General features: G+C 39.6%; 1 protein-coding gene and 1 long non-coding RNA gene across 2 annotated transcripts; one reads left to right on the top strand and one right to left on the bottom strand.

Moving 5' to 3' along the window:
- Positions 1-4: 4 nt before the first annotated feature.
- LOC145476908 (uncharacterized) lies at positions 5-4,727 on the top strand (the record flags this gene model as incomplete). The annotated part of the gene is made up of 4 exons (XM_081455459.1): positions 5-199; positions 986-1,078; positions 3,231-3,364; positions 3,766-4,727. Coding segments are annotated over 4 exons (903 nt in total), but the record flags the coding sequence as incomplete, so codon positions are not given.
- Positions 4,728-6,152: 1,425 nt separating this feature from the next.
- LOC145476910 (uncharacterized) lies at positions 6,153-8,228 on the bottom strand. The gene is made up of 2 exons (XR_014047460.1): positions 7,975-8,228; positions 6,153-6,262 (listed from the first exon to the last, which is right to left on the bottom strand). It is a non-coding gene; the product is annotated as an uncharacterized LOC145476910 (long non-coding RNA).
- Positions 8,229-17,919: the final 9,691 nt, after the last annotated feature.

Here is a 17,919-nt window from a genome sequence, read left to right as displayed (position 1 = left end):
GTATGTGTTCATTCCCCCGTCACGGGGGCTGGAAATCAGGACCCTGGAAGTGCTGTCAGGGGAAGAGGCCAGGAACTTCGACCCAAAGACCTCAGCTGGGAAGAATTACCTGCTTGTCAAGGATAGTGGGGCTATTATCCTCCACTTTAACAATTACAAGACCAGAAAGTTTTCTGGACGAGATGAGCTGTCTCTACAGGTTAGACAATTTCCTCTCTGGTTCCAGTAAATTAAGTAAATAAATAAATAAGTTTGTTTACCGAGGGTGACACATTACAGTTGACGATTGGTAAACTTCTGGCCCTCCCCTTAAATAGATAGAGCTAATTTACAAAATAATATTGAAAAGGGCAAAGACAGTAAATGTAATATTAAAAGGATAAAACATTTATGAAATGGGAAAGCTATCCAAGCCAGCATAACCTTCCTTACAAGAATTCTGTTTGCAGGCATTAATACTGGTGCCAGATCTTATAGTAATAGGTAGAGAGTTCCAAAGTTTTGCAGCTGTAACAAGAAGAGTTTTTCCACCTTCTGTGTCACGTTTATTTCTAGAACAGCGTATAGTTATATCACCATAGTGTGAGATTCTGGTCGACATGTTGCTGATACGCACTAATTTATCTCCAAAGTACTCTGGGCATTGCCCATTTAAGCATTTGTGGCATAAGCATAATTTATTTACAATACATTGATCTCATCATAAAAGGGTAGCCAGTTTTGTGATCCTGCACCACTAATGGTGATCTGAGATGATTTACCTAAAATTTCTACTGATTGACATGGATGTAAAACTCCATCCATAAACATTTGTTTATATCTGTTGATGTTGATTCCATTTTCAAGCTGGTTAGTTTGGCCATTTATTCCAATCTTTAATTGTTAGAAATTTGTACAAAGGCTGTTCTGCACCCAAAAGTATTGACTTATCATTTAGTTTGATGATTGACCAGACATTGAGGTCAATGCCACTGATCTTTTTCAGCCCGAAGACGAGCTCTGTCGACTTTTGTTGTCGTACATAAAGGATTATCGGCCGCATTTGGTTACAGAGTCAAGCCAAAGCTACCTACTGCTGGTAAGGTTTAACCTGTTTTGACCAAGTTACCAAATGATATCCTCACATCTTGTGTAAGTTAGATTTCAACCTCTGGACTTTTGGGGTGAGGAAATTGATCCCAGCCAAGGATCCTCCCTAACCCTAACCCTAACGTTGAGGCATAAAGCTGTTTAATCTTCTCGTTTCACCCCCATTTCGATACCAAGAGTGGTTTTTCTTAGAAATTTCATCCTTCAAGGGTTGGTCACAGTCAGCTTTCACCCCCAAAAGCTCTTTCAGTATGTAAAATTCAGTGACAATTTCTACGGTGGGGTGTTTTTTTTGGCAGATTCATCCTTGCAGGGTGTGTAAATTTCAAATCTTACCCCTAGTTAGGAAATTTTCATATCCAGGGTGGGTTTTCTGCACCTAATTTCACACCTTTTTGGGGTGATTTCAAGTCAAACAACATTTCAGTGAGGCAAGCCTGCAAATAACAGTCGGTCATTGGACAATCGTCTGGTAAATTTGAGGTTTTGACAGGTAAAAGCTTAGCCTGGTTGGACACTCTGACCGGGCATTTCCGCTAAAATGAAAAATATTTTAACTGGAAGTTTGTGGCTGAATATGGGACAACTTATTTTGTTATACTGCCACACAATGCTACGGAAAAAAGCATTGTTATCGGTTTTGTTTTATTCTAATTCTGAGAATTTTATCACGCGCAGTGCGCCGTCTCAAATGTTATGTCGAATTGTAAACATATCACAACAGTACCACTATTCCTGCGTGTTAATTTACGCATTTTGCGGTGGCGTTGTGAAAGATCGTGAAGCCCCATTTAGTCTGAATTATGTTCGTCTGAAAAACTACTTAGAACTGAGGTCTTATGTAATTACTCGTTGTTTGTTGCCACCAAGTGTTGTGGAATTAATTTTCAGTTGTAATACATTGACCTGATTAAAGATATTATGGAAATTGAATACACAGCCCAAATACTCACGTTTCGTTTATCTGAATGCAATCGCTTTCAAAAACTTTAAAACCTCTAAAATGTAGCCAAATGTTTTTCTAGTCCGTATGATCAAAACTCAGTTTAATTTTTAACCTTTTATAGTTTTTTTTACGTCTGGCAGTGTGGTTGAAATATAGTTTCCGTACCACAGACATGTTTTTGTGAAAAGCGTGAATGTACAAATTGGTCACGCTTTATAGTCACGACCGCCTCCAATTCCACATTTTAAATAATTACGCCAATTTTTTATTCAATTGACCCCGAAAGCTTTCAGAGGAAACTTGCTTTCAGAAAAAGTCGAAGAATTCGTTTCGGCCAATTTTCAAGTCTCTGAATGTTATTGTGAGGTTTTATACTGACAAGGTGTCCGTGTGGGAGGTTGTTTCATCCCTTTTCCTGTTCAGTCCCTAGACATTGTGGGAAACTTGTTACATTGGAAACGCTTGTGTGACTAGGGGTATAAGCGTTTGTAAATTTGTCAATTTTCAACAGGTAAATTAATACCAGACATAATGTAAAGGTCCCCTTGCTGGTGCTAGTAGCAATTTTACACTCAGTTGACTTTTAAGCTATTTGAATTTGCAACCAATGTTTTGGCGAAGAGTCTACACTGAAATACCAAAATGTCTCAAATGTCTCTTTTTAATTTATAATGACAAACAATTTTTTTTGTCCGACCAGACTGGCTTTTTGTCAGGTCAAAACTTGTCTTTGTCGTGACAAATGACCTGCCTATAAACAAAAATTATTTGTAGGCTTGGTGAGGTATTTTGTTTTGAAAACTACATTCCTGTCAAGGTTCACGGTTATTATTACGAACCCTAGTGGGGTGTTTTAGACCGAAAGCCACATCTCTCTGGGGTGGCACGATTTGCAATATTAACCCTTGTGTGATGCAAAATCAACCCCGTTGGGGTTATTTTTTGTTATCCTGGACACTTGTAGGGTGATTTCAGGGGAAAAAGAAAACCTTTCTGGGGTGTCTTGTTCAACAGATTCACTCTGCTTGTTTTTTTGAGTATTCACTCCTTTCTCCACTCTAATAACCTATATATATACACATTATATACACACAAGTGGTATTGGCAAGGATCTCTATAAGAAGAGGTCATAAAAATGGAAAAAAACAAAACAAGACAAAACCAATGCAAATGCACTGCCCCTTTTTGTCTCCAGAACAAGAATGGTGGTCACTTCACTGCTGCCTCCTTCTCCGCTCACTTGAAGAGTGTGCTATATGGCCTTACGGGAAAGCTGGCCTCTATAAACATCCTTCGATCTTCGTTCATCACATGGGCATACGACAAATCGTGAGTGGACGCATAGTTATTCTTAGTAATTCAGAGTGCACATTTAATCTTAAAAATAGTGAAGTTGAGTCAAGAGGTCAATCTTTCTTTGACTCGCATGAAACATTCTTAGCTTAAAATCAAAGGATTCAAATAATTTATTTCTATTTTCTCTTGGGACCATTCTCAGTCCCAGGTGAAACTGGAAACAGTTCTTATGCAAAATTTTAGAGGGCAAACAAATAGTATTATGGTATTTTTGAAAGTGGCCTATTATAAAATATATATTTTTAACAAGAAGTATTGTGGTATTTTTGAAAGTGGCCTATTATGAAATGTACATTTTTTCTTTTCGCTCACTGGCTGGCATTTTTAAGTCTTTGGTCAATCATAACTCAGACATTGTTCTATGATTTTAACAGGGACTGTACCGACTCTCTCAAGGTTTCCTTGGCATCTGCGCTCAGGCATTCACGTAAACAAGCACAAACTACGTATGATCGGCGCACAGCAAATCAGAAGAAACGGCTGGCAGTTGACTTGGCCAGAGATTACGCAGAGGGCCGTCTCGACGAAGAGGAAGATGCGACTGCTGAGCAACCAGAAGAGGGTTGTGTGGATGTAAACAGGGGCGATTTCGTGGCTGTTGTCACAGAGGAGAGCACCTATCAGAATCCAAAGGTTTTTATTGGCCAGGTCCAGTCCATAAGAGAAAGAGAGGCAACGCTGTTGTATTACAAACACATAGGCACCAACTTGTATAAGCTTGAACTCTCAGGTGAAGAGTGGAAAGAAGGCATCGACAGCCTTGTTCCTGTACAATTGCAAGCCACCAAAAAGCGAGCCGGCGTCTACAAACTCATGACTTCCACTCGTACCATCCACAAGGCAGTCAAAGACTAACTCTCTCCGTGCAGTCTTACAGTCAAGCTCCGAGCAGTGAAAAACCATCTGATTTCCCAAAAGCAGTTTCACTTCCCAAAGACCAGAATCAATTCGCAAAAGTTCACATCCCAATTTTTTTCCTCAAAATCTTGTGACCCGCATGAGAGCTTGACTGAAAGTTGCATGTTTTCAAACAAGAGGGCCTAACAGAATAAGAATAATTTAGTTGAAGATAAATGTTATCGTCATTACCGAGACAGGGTACCGATAATTTCTCAGTCGTTCCATGAATTCGTTGTCCCAGTTTCCCAAATGCAAGTGAATGAGAGGTTGATTTAATATGTAGCTTTAGTGACTTGGAATGACATCACCTCAATCATTTGAGCCAGTAATTGCTTTATTGAGCCAGTTAAATTGACTCCACATGTACAAATGCAAATGACAATGATATTATTATTCTTAATTGGAACAAGGGCGATTTTTGCATGAAGTGAAATTCAAATTCTATGCATATCTACAAATTCTGTAGATTTTTGGCCCGTCAATGGAAGTGAGGCTGATGTCCATTCCTCCCTTTGATGCAAATGGCAAGTATTAATACTGGTAGTGTAGCAGCTCTCATAACTTGCTTTTCTTTGGTATTGTAAGCAGCTTCTATTGTTTTGAAGTCTAAGTCATTGCTTCAATTGTTTGGTCTTTTGTTTTTGGCTAGGGTAGCAACCCAATCATATTATACGCTACGAGAGATGCCACATTACCCATTAAAACTGCCAGACCAGCCCTCTATATAGGGCACACATGAAATTTCCAGTTTTGAACTGGGCTAATGAGACCTCCTCGGCTCACAAATTTTTGTTTCAAGATCGATTGTTTATCCACTCGTGCACTCTTTTCAGTGATTAGGAAGCCTGTGAAAGATATTAAGTAAACAGTGGTTGAGCCCATAAGGTCTTTGCTGTCATTTACTCTTTTTAAAACTTGCTTTTTGTATTCACAGTTTCAAAACTTTCCGACGCACAGAGCAGTGCTGCAATCAAATGACTTAATTCTCAACAAAAAAGGCCAATAAATACTCAGATACTTGCTGATTGATAAACAATTTTACTCTATAAAAATTATTGTCCAGCCAAGAAACATGAGAGAGCTCATGCAGGCCTCAAAACTTAATGGGAGACTTAATGGATTTCTGGCTTTATTAGACATAATATTGGTACTGTCAAACAAATGACATGAAATTAATATCACCAGAGTTGCAATTATTAGGAGAAAGGCAGGAGATAGGAAACTTAATACCTGTGCCCTATAACTATGGTAACAGGAGTTACTGAGCAAGACAATAATCTTCAACTTAATATTACGAGAAATGATAATTTCAATAATTAGCTTTCTAGTTGTTGTTTTCGGAAGGTTAATTCTGAATGAAGAGTGCTTTTTGTGTTCTGCACAGACACTAGCAGTTGAATAATGTTGTTTACACATTAAAGATTATTGACAGGAAATTTAAATTGATTGTTTCAGTTGCCTTTTGTTGTTATTTATCTAAATGGAAAATAGGCTGTTGTGTTTTCCAAAGCCAAACATCTACGCAATAGATAGATAGATTCACGAGTGTCTAATGAAGGCTAACAAATATTAGTGGCTTGGTTCCTTCCTGAAAAAGTGTCTCTCTCCTGGCAGACCATAAAAAGTTATTATTATTATTATTATTGTAATATAAGTGAATGAAGAAAGACAGATGAACACATTGGGTGGCTAGACTTCTTTATTGGTTATTTTGAATCTAAGCAAGGATGATGATGATAACAATCTGTCTTTATTCATGTACTTATATACTTTAATGATAATGTAACTAATAGTCAATATGTATTAGAGATAAGGGGAAAGAAATCAACAAAAGACAAACCAATGTGAAGAACAGGAAAACTAATCAAAAAACTTTTTTTATTCTCCGGATTTGGGTCTAGGCACACATTCATTCATTGGTGCATTTGAGTCCCAGTAGAAGGCATGGGTCCTCTCTGCCAAAGACAGCTACTGCAAGTGGAAGGAAATGAAATGGAATTAAATTTCATTCAATGAAGCCTCATACTCCCCGAGCTGGGGGTACTCTGGATTTCAATTGACAGGGACGATCAAATGATGAACCACCCAAAATCCTAGGGCCTCAAACAAAACCCCCAAAATCCCATGAACCAAAATTTTGACCCCCCAAAAATCCCTTGCCAAATTTTCAAGCCATAGAAATTTCCAGAAAGCATCAAATGATATCCAAGAACACGTTCTGTTACAACAGAACATTAGGAACAACCCTACAAAATGTTCCTATCTCAAAAATTCCTGAAATGGAAAATTTCAAACCACCAAGAATTTGGACGTAATTGACCAGCAAAAAGAAATAATGATCATAACAATTACAATTTCCTCAAATGTGATTGGTGCATAAACTGCTGTATTTTGCTCTAATTAATCTGCAAAGCTGTAATCGGACAGTGTAATCGGACAGTTGGCTGTAATCGGACACCTGTAATCGGAGAGTTACATGAGCCAATCATGTTAAGTCCTCTCCACTAAATCCACCAACCACAACATTGATTGCAATTACTATGGTAACCAATTCAAGAGACTGACTTTGTAAAATTGTGGAGGTTTAGTCTCTGGTGACTGTTTTGAAAGAAACTTAACAGCCACTTTGCAAGCTATTCTCCATATTTTTAATTATGATATTTAAAATGACTATTAAATGCTCTTTTTTCAAATGAATTTTTGCTTTTGTGGGAAATTGTAATTGTTATGATTAATTGGTAACGGGACATCGTGTTGTCCAATTCAGTCTGTAATCACACTCGTGAATAACAAATCGGACACCCTCTTCGCGGTCGTCCGATTTTGTTAATCACTTGTGTGATTACAGACCAAATTGGACTCCACCCAGTCCTATTACCATTATTAATAATAATAATAATAATAATTATAATAATAATAATAGTAATAATAACAATAATAATAATAACAAAAGACATAAAAATAGCCCTTTAAAAACTCTTTCTACAAGCTAAAATAACATTTTTTATAAAGATACGTCTGGTGTATAGGTTTAAATAGACTTGAATTATGGCATGAACGTATATCACTGGGTAGCTTGTTCCCAAAGTTCTGGAGCTGATACAGGAAATGCTCTGGATCCATAGATCCTGATAGAATATCATTAGTTTGGTAACTGACATTTTGATATTTAATTGATATTTTGGTGATAGTAAAATGATAATGTCGAGAAATTATTTGAATCACAATGTGCCTCTCACATATCAAAATATCATTACCACGTGGGACTATTACATCAAATTATTCGCTATGAAATCGTCCCGAAAATAACAAAACAGACACTGAATATAATAATATCAAAATCGGTTGGTTTCGCTGCTGTTTGCTTGTGGTCAGCTTTTATTTGTTGTCAGTAAGGGACAGCATTGTATTGTAGCATGATTTATCACTTTATCACAGGCAAAAGAAGACATTCTGGATTATTCATTCTAATAATAATGTCATGACTTTACACTAGATCGATGGGCAAAGAGGAGATTTTTACTTGATTGAATATTACGATGATATCATGATGACATTTGCTTCCATACGGTCTATCGAAAAATTCGCGCTGGCTATCTCTCCGCCGAAACAAGAAGCATGCACAAGCTCCAGCACTTTTCATGTAATTAAGCAAACTAAAAACACAACACGACATTACTTACCATCCTCACGAGAAACAAGTTTGTTTAGAATTTCAAATTTACCACTTCGCTCTCAAAATGGCTCACAATACAAAGAGAACACTCCGTCACGCCTGGAACCTAGTTTCCACTCCTTCCTCTGACATGACAATAATCCCAGGAAATCAATATGGAATCAAACGCCAGAAATGACCAGGAATTGTTCTTTGCTGTACGGGTTCTGGAGTCGCTGGAGTCAAGTGCTTGCAGACGGCTAACTGCATGCGTGGGGGTGAGAGAATCCTAACATTTATTTCATATCTGATTCTAAAATCTATCAGTTTTGCTAAGACTTGCAACAAATCTTTGGACTCGCAATATTTTCAATGTTTTGAATATTTGAATAGTTCTCTCTATTTCAGCCAGTATCATTTGATATTTCATATTTAAGTGTATATTATTTAATCACGTCAGAGATTAAAGAGTGACACTTCATATCGGCACTTAATGGCTTGCCAGTTAACCCGTATCAAGCTGCTTTACCAACTAAATTATGTAGTATCTGTGTAGGTAACATACTTACCGAGTGTTGTGTTCATCTCATGGGAATAAGTTGACTACTGGTTACGGGCAGCTGGGGTGTATTCCAGCACGCACGAACCGGACAACTTACATACATGTCTTCTCCAGTCTGACTCTAGGTTTTGGCAGGGGGGGGGGAGGGGGGAAGGGAGGGGTTGAGTGAGTGCTGTTTTCATTTCCTTAGTATGTTTCGGTTGGTTCTTTCTTTGTTTTTTTGGTTTTTTTTTTCGCAGAAAACCACGTGACACTTAGATTGGCTAGTTGAAGTAGCATTCGATCCTTGACGAGATAAACCAGCGTCCGGTGAAATGACCAGGAATTGTTCTTTGCTGTACGGGTTCTGGAGTCGCTGGAGTCAAGTGCTTGCAGACGGCTAACTGCATGCGTGGGGGTGAGAGAATCCTAACATTTATTTCATATCTGATTCTAAAATCTATCAGTTTTGCTAAGACTTGCAACAAATCTTTGGACTCGCAATATTTTCAATGTTTTGAATATTTGAATAGTTCTCTCTATTTCAGCCAGTATCATTTGATATTTCATATTTAAGTGTATATTATTTAATCACGTCAGAGATTAAAGAGTGACACTTCATATCGGCACTTAATGGCTTGCCAGTTAACCCGTATCAAGCTGCTTTACCAACTAAATTATGTAGTATCTGTGTAGGTAACATACTTACCGAGTGTTGTGTTCATCTCATGGGAATAAGTTGACTACTGGTTACGGGCAGCTGGGGTGTATTCCAGCACGCACGAACCGGACAACTTACATACATGTCTTCTCCAGTCTGACTCTAGGTTTTGGCAGGGGGGGGGGGGGAGGGGGAAGGGAGGGGTTGAGTGAGTGCTGTTTTCATTTCCTTAGTATGTTTCGGTTGGTTCTTTCTTTGTTTTTTTGGTTTTTTTTTTCGCAGAAAACCACGTGACACTTAGATTGGCTAGTTGAAGTAGCATTCGATCCTTGACGAGATAAACCAGCGTCCGGTGAAATGACCAGGAATTGTTCTTTGCTGTACGGGTTCTGGAGTCGCTGGAGTCAAGTGCTTGCAGACGGCTAACTGCATGCGTGGGGGTGAGAGAATCCTAACATTTATTTCATATCTGATTCTAAAATCTATCAGTTTTGCTAAGACTTGCAACAAATCTTTGGACTCGCAATATTTTCAATGTTTTGAATATTTGAATAGTTCTCTCTATTTCAGCCAGTATCATTTGATATTTCATATTTAAGTGTATATTATTTAATCACGTCAGAGATTAAAGAGTGACACTTCATATCGGCACTTAATGGCTTGCCAGTTAACCCGTATCAAGCTGCTTTACCAACTAAATTATGTAGTATCTGTGTAGGTAACATACTTACCGAGTGTTGTGTTCATCTCATGGGAATAAGTTGACTACTGGTTACGGGCAGCTGGGGTGTATTCCAGCACGCACGAACCGGACAACTTACATACATGTCTTCTCCAGTCTGACTCTAGGTTTTGGCAGGGGGGGGGGGAGGGGGGAAGGGAGGGGTTGAGTGAGTGCTGTTTTCATTTCCTTAGTATGTTTCGGTTGGTTCTTTCTTTGTTTTTTTGGTTTTTTTTTTCGCAGAAAACCACGTGACACTTAGATTGGCTAGTTGAAGTAGCATTCGATCCTTGACGAGATAAACCAGCGTCCGGTGAAATGACCAGGAATTGTTCTTTGCTGTACGGGTTCTGGAGTCGCTGGAGTCAAGTGCTTGCAGACGGCTAACTGCATGCGTGGGGGTGAGAGAATCCTAACATTTATTTCATATCTGATTCTAAAATCTATCAGTTTTGCTAAGACTTGCAACAAATCTTTGGACTCGCAATATTTTCAATGTTTTGAATATTTGAATAGTTCTCTCTATTTCAGCCAGTATCATTTGATATTTCATATTTAAGTGTATATTATTTAATCACGTCAGAGATTAAAGAGTGACACTTCATATCGGCACTTAATGGCTTGCCAGTTAACCCGTATCAAGCTGCTTTACCAACTAAATTATGTAGTATCTGTGTAGGTAACATACTTACCGAGTGTTGTGTTCATCTCATGGGAATAAGTTGACTACTGGTTACGGGCAGCTGGGGTGTATTCCAGCACGCACGAACCGGACAACTTACATACATGTCTTCTCCAGTCTGACTCTAGGTTTTGGCAGGGGGGGGGGGAGGGGGGAAGGGAGGGGTTGAGTGAGTGCTGTTTTCATTTCCTTAGTATGTTTCGGTTGGTTCTTTCTTTGTTTTTTTGGTTTTTTTTTTCGCAGAAAACCACGTGACACTTAGATTGGCTAGTTGAAGTAGCATTCGATCCTTGACGAGATAAACCAGCGTCCGGTGAAATGACCAGGAATTGTTCTTTGCTGTACGGGTTCTGGAGTCGCTGGAGTCAAGTGCTTGCAGACGGCTAACTGCATGCGTGGGGGTGAGAGAATCCTAACATTTATTTCATATCTGATTCTAAAATCTATCAGTTTTGCTAAGACTTGCAACAAATCTTTGGACTCGCAATATTTTCAATGTTTTGAATATTTGAATAGTTCTCTCTATTTCAGCCAGTATCATTTGATATTTCATATTTAAGTGTATATTATTTAATCACGTCAGAGATTAAAGAGTGACACTTCATATCGGCACTTAATGGCTTGCCAGTTAACCCGTATCAAGCTGCTTTACCAACTAAATTATGTAGTATCTGTGTAGGTAACATACTTACCGAGTGTTGTGTTCATCTCATGGGAATAAGTTGACTACTGGTTACGGGCAGCTGGGGTGTATTCCAGCACGCACGAACCGGACAACTTACATACATGTCTTCTCCAGTCTGACTCTAGGTTTTGGCAGGGGGGGGGGGGAGGGGGGAAGGGAGGGGTTGAGTGAGTGCTGTTTTCATTTCCTTAGTATGTTTCGGTTGGTTCTTTCTTTGTTTTTTTGGTTTTTTTTTTCGCAGAAAACCACGTGACACTTAGATTGGCTAGTTGAAGTAGCATTCGATCCTTGACGAGATAAACCAGCGTCCGGTGAAATGACCAGGAATTGTTCTTTGCTGTACGGGTTCTGGAGTCGCTGGAGTCAAGTGCTTGCAGACGGCTAACTGCATGCGTGGGGGTGAGAGAATCCTAACATTTATTTCATATCTGATTCTAAAATCTATCAGTTTTGCTAAGACTTGCAACAAATCTTTGGACTCGCAATATTTTCAATGTTTTGAATATTTGAATAGTTCTCTCTATTTCAGCCAGTATCATTTGATATTTCATATTTAAGTGTATATTATTTAATCACGTCAGAGATTAAAGAGTGACACTTCATATCGGCACTTAATGGCTTGCCAGTTAACCCGTATCAAGCTGCTTTACCAACTAAATTATGTAGTATCTGTGTAGGTAACATACTTACCGAGTGTTGTGTTCATCTCATGGGAATAAGTTGACTACTGGTTACGGGCAGCTGGGGTGTATTCCAGCACGCACGAACCGGACAACTTACATACATGTCTTCTCCAGTCTGACTCTAGGTTTTGGCAGGGGGGGGGGGGAGGGGGGAAGGGAGGGGTTGAGTGAGTGCTGTTTTCATTTCCTTAGTATGTTTCGGTTGGTTCTTTCTTTGTTTTTTTGGTTTTTTTTTTCGCAGAAAACCACGTGACACTTAGATTGGCTAGTTGAAGTAGCATTCGATCCTTGACGAGATAAACCAGCGTCCGGTGAAATGACCAGGAATTGTTCTTTGCTGTACGGGTTCTGGAGTCGCTGGAGTCAAGTGCTTGCAGACGGCTAACTGCATGCGTGGGGGTGAGAGAATCCTAACATTTATTTCATATCTGATTCTAAAATCTATCAGTTTTGCTAAGACTTGCAACAAATCTTTGGACTCGCAATATTTTCAATGTTTTGAATATTTGAATAGTTCTCTCTATTTCAGCCAGTATCATTTGATATTTCATATTTAAGTGTATATTATTTAATCACGTCAGAGATTAAAGAGTGACACTTCATATCGGCACTTAATGGCTTGCCAGTTAACCCGTATCAAGCTGCTTTACCAACTAAATTATGTAGTATCTGTGTAGGTAACATACTTACCGAGTGTTGTGTTCATCTCATGGGAATAAGTTGACTACTGGTTACGGGCAGCTGGGGTGTATTCCAGCACGCACGAACCGGACAACTTACATACATGTCTTCTCCAGTCTGACTCTAGGTTTTGGCAGGGGGGGGGGGAGGGGGAAGGGAGGGGTTGAGTGAGTGCTGTTTTCATTCCTTAGTATGTTTCGGTTGGTTCTTTCTTTGTTTTTTTGGTTTTTTTTTTCGCAGAAAACCACGTGACACTTAGATTGGCTAGTTGAAGTAGCATTCGATCCTTGACGAGATAAACCAGCGTCCGGTGAAATGACCAGGAATTGTTCTTTGCTGTACGGGTTCTGGAGTCGCTGGAGTCAAGTGCTTGCAGACGGCTAACTGCATGCGTGGGGGTGAGAGAATCCTAACATTTATTTCATATCTGATTCTAAAATCTATCAGTTTTGCTAAGACTTGCAACAAATCTTTGGACTCGCAATATTTTCAATGTTTTGAATATTTGAATAGTTCTCTCTATTTCAGCCAGTATCATTTGATATTTCATATTTAAGTGTATATTATTTAATCACGTCAGAGATTAAAGAGTGACACTTCATATCGGCACTTAATGGCTTGCCAGTTAACCCGTATCAAGCTGCTTTACCAACTAAATTATGTAGTATCTGTGTAGGTAACATACTTACCGAGTGTTGTGTTCATCTCATGGGAATAAGTTGACTACTGGTTACGGGCAGCTGGGGTGTATTCCAGCACGCACGAACCGGACAACTTACATACATGTCTTCTCCAGTCTGACTCTAGGTTTTGGCAGGGGGGGGGGAGGGGGGAAGGGAGGGGTTGAGTGAGTGTTGTTTTCATTTCCTTAGTATGTTTCGGTTGGTTCTTTCTTTGTTTTTTTGGGTTTTTTTTTCGCAGAAAACCACGTGACACTTAGATTGGCTAGTTGAAGTAGCATTCGATCCTTGACGAGATAAACCAGCGTCCGGTGAAATGACCAGGAATTGTTCTTTGCTGTACGGGTTCTGGAGTCGCTGGAGTCAAGTGCTTGCAGACGGCTAACTGCATGCGTGGGGGTGAGAGAATCCTAACATTTATTTCATATCTGATTCTAAAATCTATCAGTTTTGCTAAGACTTGCAACAAATCTTTGGACTCGCAATATTTTCAATGTTTTGAATATTTGAATAGTTCTCTCTATTTCAGCCAGTATCATTTGATATTTCATATTTAAGTGTATATTATTTAATCACGTCAGAGATTAAAGAGTGACACTTCATATCGGCACTTAATGGCTTGCCAGTTAACCCGTATCAAGCTGCTTTACCAACTAAATTATGTAGTATCTGTGTAGGTAACATACTTACCGAGTGTTGTGTTCATCTCATGGGAATAAGTTGACTACTGGTTACGGGCAGCTGGGGTGTATTCCAGCACGCACGAACCGGACAACTTACATACATGTCTTCTCCAGTCTGACTCTAGGTTTTGGCAGGGGGGGGGGGGAGGGGGGAAGGGAGGGGTTGAGTGAGTGCTGTTTTCATTTCCTTAGTATGTTTCGGTTGGTTCTTTCTTTGTTTTTTTGGTTTTTTTTTATCGCAGAAAACCACGTGACACTTAGATTGGCTAGTTGAAGTAGCATTCGATCCTTGACGAGATAAACCAGCGTCCGGTGAAATGACCAGGAATTGTTCTTTGCTGTACGGGTTCTGGAGTCGCTGGAGTCAAGTGCTTGCAGACGGCTAACTGCATGCGTGGGGGTGAGAGAATCCTAACATTTATTTCATATCTGATTCTAAAATCTATCAGTTTTGCTAAGACTTGCAACAAATCTTTGGACTCGCAATATTTTCAATGTTTTGAATATTTGAATAGTTCTCTCTATTTCAGCCAGTATCATTTGATATTTCATATTTAAGTGTATATTATTTAATCACGTCAGAGATTAAAGAGTGACACTTCATATCGGCACTTAATGGCTTGCCAGTTAACCCGTATCAAGCTGCTTTACCAACTAAATTATGTAGTATCTGTGTAGGTAACATACTTACCGAGTGTTGTGTTCATCTCATGGGAATAAGTTGACTACTGGTTACGGGCAGCTGGGGTGTATTCCAGCACGCACGAACCGGACAACTTACATACATGTCTTCTCCAGTCTGACTCTAGGTTTTGGCAGGGGGGGGGGGAGGGGGGAAGGGAGGGGTTGAGTGAGTGCTGTTTTCATTTCCTTAGTATGTTTCGGTTGGTTCTTTCTTTGTTTTTTTGGGTTTTTTTTTCGCAGAAAACCACGTGACACTTAGATTGGCTAGTTGAAGTAGCATTCGATCCTTGACGAGATAAACCAGCGTCCGGTGAAATGACCAGGAATTGTTCTTTGCTGTACGGGTTCTGGAGTCGCTGGAGTCAAGTGCTTGCAGACGGCTAACTGCATGCGTGGGGGTGAGAGAATCCTAACATTTATTTCATATCTGATTCTAAAATCTATCAGTTTTGCTAAGACTTGCAACAAATCTTTGGACTCGCAATATTTTCAATGTTTTGAATATTTGAATAGTTCTCTCTATTTCAGCCAGTATCATTTGATATTTCATATTTAAGTGTATATTATTTAATCACGTCAGAGATTAAAGAGTGACACTTCATATCGGCACTTAATGGCTTGCCAGTTAACCCGTATCAAGCTGCTTTACCAACTAAATTATGTAGTATCTGTGTAGGTAACATACTTACCGAGTGTTGTGTTCATCTCATGGGAATAAGTTGACTACTGGTTACGGGCAGCTGGGGTGTATTCCAGCACGCACGAACCGGACAACTTACATACATGTCTTCTCCAGTCTGACTCTAGGTTTTGGCAGGGGGGGGGGGAGGGGGGAAGGGAGGGGTTGAGTGAGTGCTGTTTTCATTTCCTTAGTATGTTTCGGTTGGTTCTTTCTTTGTTTTTTTGGTTTTTTTTTTCGCAGAAAACCACGTGACACTTAGATTGGCTAGTTGAAGTAGCATTCGATCCTTGACGAGATAAACCAGCGTCCGGTGAAATGACCAGGAATTGTTCTTTGCTGTACGGGTTCTGGAGTCGCTGGAGTCAAGTGCTTGCAGACGGCTAACTGCATGCGTGGGGGTGAGAGAATCCTAACATTTATTTCATATCTGATTCTAAAATCTATCAGTTTTGCTAAGACTTGCAACAAATCTTTGGACTCGCAATATTTTCAATGTTTTGAATATTTGAATAGTTCTCTCTATTTCAGCCAGTATCATTTGATATTTCATATTTAAGTGTATATTATTTAATCACGTCAGAGATTAAAGAGTGACACTTCATATCGGCACTTAATGGCTTGCCAGTTAACCCGTATCAAGCTGCTTTACCAACTAAATTATGTAGTATCTGTGTAGGTAACATACTTACCGAGTGTTGTGTTCATCTCATGGGAATAAGTTGACTACTGGTTACGGGCAGCTGGGGTGTATTCCAGCACGCACGAACCGGACAACTTACATACATGTCTTCTCCAGTCTGACTCTAGGTTTTGGCAGGGGGGGGGGGAGGGGGGAAGGGAGGGGTTGAGTGAGTGCTGTTTTCATTTCCTTAGTATGTTTCGGTTGGTTCTTTCTTTGTTTTTTTGGTTTTTTTTTTCGCAGAAAACCACGTGACACTTAGATTGGCTAGTTGAAGTAGCATTCGATCCTTGACGAGATAAACCAGCGTCCGGTGAAATGACCAGGAATTGTTCTTTGCTGTACGGGTTCTGGAGTCGCTGGAGTCAAGTGCTTGCAGACGGCTAACTGCATGCGTGGGGGTGAGAGAATCCTAACATTTATTTCATATCTGATTCTAAAATCTATCAGTTTTGCTAAGACTTGCAACAAATCTTTGGACTCGCAATATTTTCAATGTTTTGAATATTTGAATAGTTCTCTCTATTTCAGCCAGTATCATTTGATATTTCATATTTAAGTGTATATTATTTAATCACGTCAGAGATTAAAGAGTGACACTTCATATCGGCACTTAATGGCTTGCCAGTTAACCCGTATCAAGCTGCTTTACCAACTAAATTATGTAGTATCTGTGTAGGTAACATACTTACCGAGTGTTGTGTTCATCTCATGGGAATAAGTTGACTACTGGTTACGGGCAGCTGGGGTGTATTCCAGCACGCACGAACCGGACAACTTACATACATGTCTTCTCCAGTCTGACTCTAGGTTTTGGCAGGGGGGGGGGGAGGGGGGAAGGGAGGGGTTGAGTGAGTGCTGTTTTCATTTCCTTAGTATGTTTCGGTTGGTTCTTTCTTTGTTTTTTTGGTTTTTTTTTTCGCAGAAAACCACGTGACACTTAGATTGGCTAGTTGAAGTAGCATTCGATCCTTGACGAGATAAACCAGCGTCCGGTGAAATGACCAGGAATTGTTCTTTGCTGTACGGGTTCTGGAGTCGCTGGAGTCAAGTGCTTGCAGACGGCTAACTGCATGCGTGGGGGTGAGAGAATCCTAACATTTATTTCATATCTGATTCTAAAATCTATCAGTTTTGCTAAGACTTGCAACAAATCTTTGGACTCGCAATATTTTCAATGTTTTGAATATTTGAATAGTTCTCTCTATTTCAGCCAGTATCATTTGATATTTCATATTTAAGTGTATATTATTTAATCACGTCAGAGATTAAAGAGTGACACTTCATATCGGCACTTAATGGCTTGCCAGTTAACCCGTATCAAGCTGCTTTACCAACTAAATTATGTAGTATCTGTGTAGGTAACATACTTACCGAGTGTTGTGTTCATCTCATGGGAATAAGTTGACTACTGGTTACGGGCAGCTGGGGTGTATTCCAGCACGCACGAACCGGACAACTTACATACATGTCTTCTCCAGTCTGACTCTAGGTTTTGGCAGGGGGGGGGGGGAGGGGGGAAGGGAGGGGTTGAGTGAGTGCTGTTTTCATTTCCTTAGTATGTTTCGGTTGGTTCTTTCTTTGTTTTTTTGGTTTTTTTTTTCGCAGAAAACCACGTGACACTTAGATTGGCTAGTTGAAGTAGCATTCGATCCTTGACGAGATAAACCAGCGTCCGGTGAAATGACCAGGAATTGTTCTTTGCTGTACGGGTTCTGGAGTCGCTGGAGTCAAGTGCTTGCAGACGGCTAACTGCATGCGTGGGGGTGAGAGAATCCTAACATTTATTTCATATCTGATTCTAAAATCTATCAGTTTTGCTAAGACTTGCAACAAATCTTTGGACTCGCAATATTTTCAATGTTTTGAATATTTGAATAGTTCTCTCTATTAGCCAGTATCATTTGATAT

Source organism: Orbicella franksi, unplaced genomic scaffold, assembly GCF_964199315.1.
Source record: "Orbicella franksi unplaced genomic scaffold, jaOrbFran1.1 SCAFFOLD_321, whole genome shotgun sequence".
In the NCBI taxonomy this organism is placed as follows: Eukaryota; Metazoa; Cnidaria; class Anthozoa; order Scleractinia; family Merulinidae; genus Orbicella; species Orbicella franksi.
Note: the sequence above shows the minus strand (reverse complement) of the source record. Positions and strands in the feature narration are given on the sequence as shown.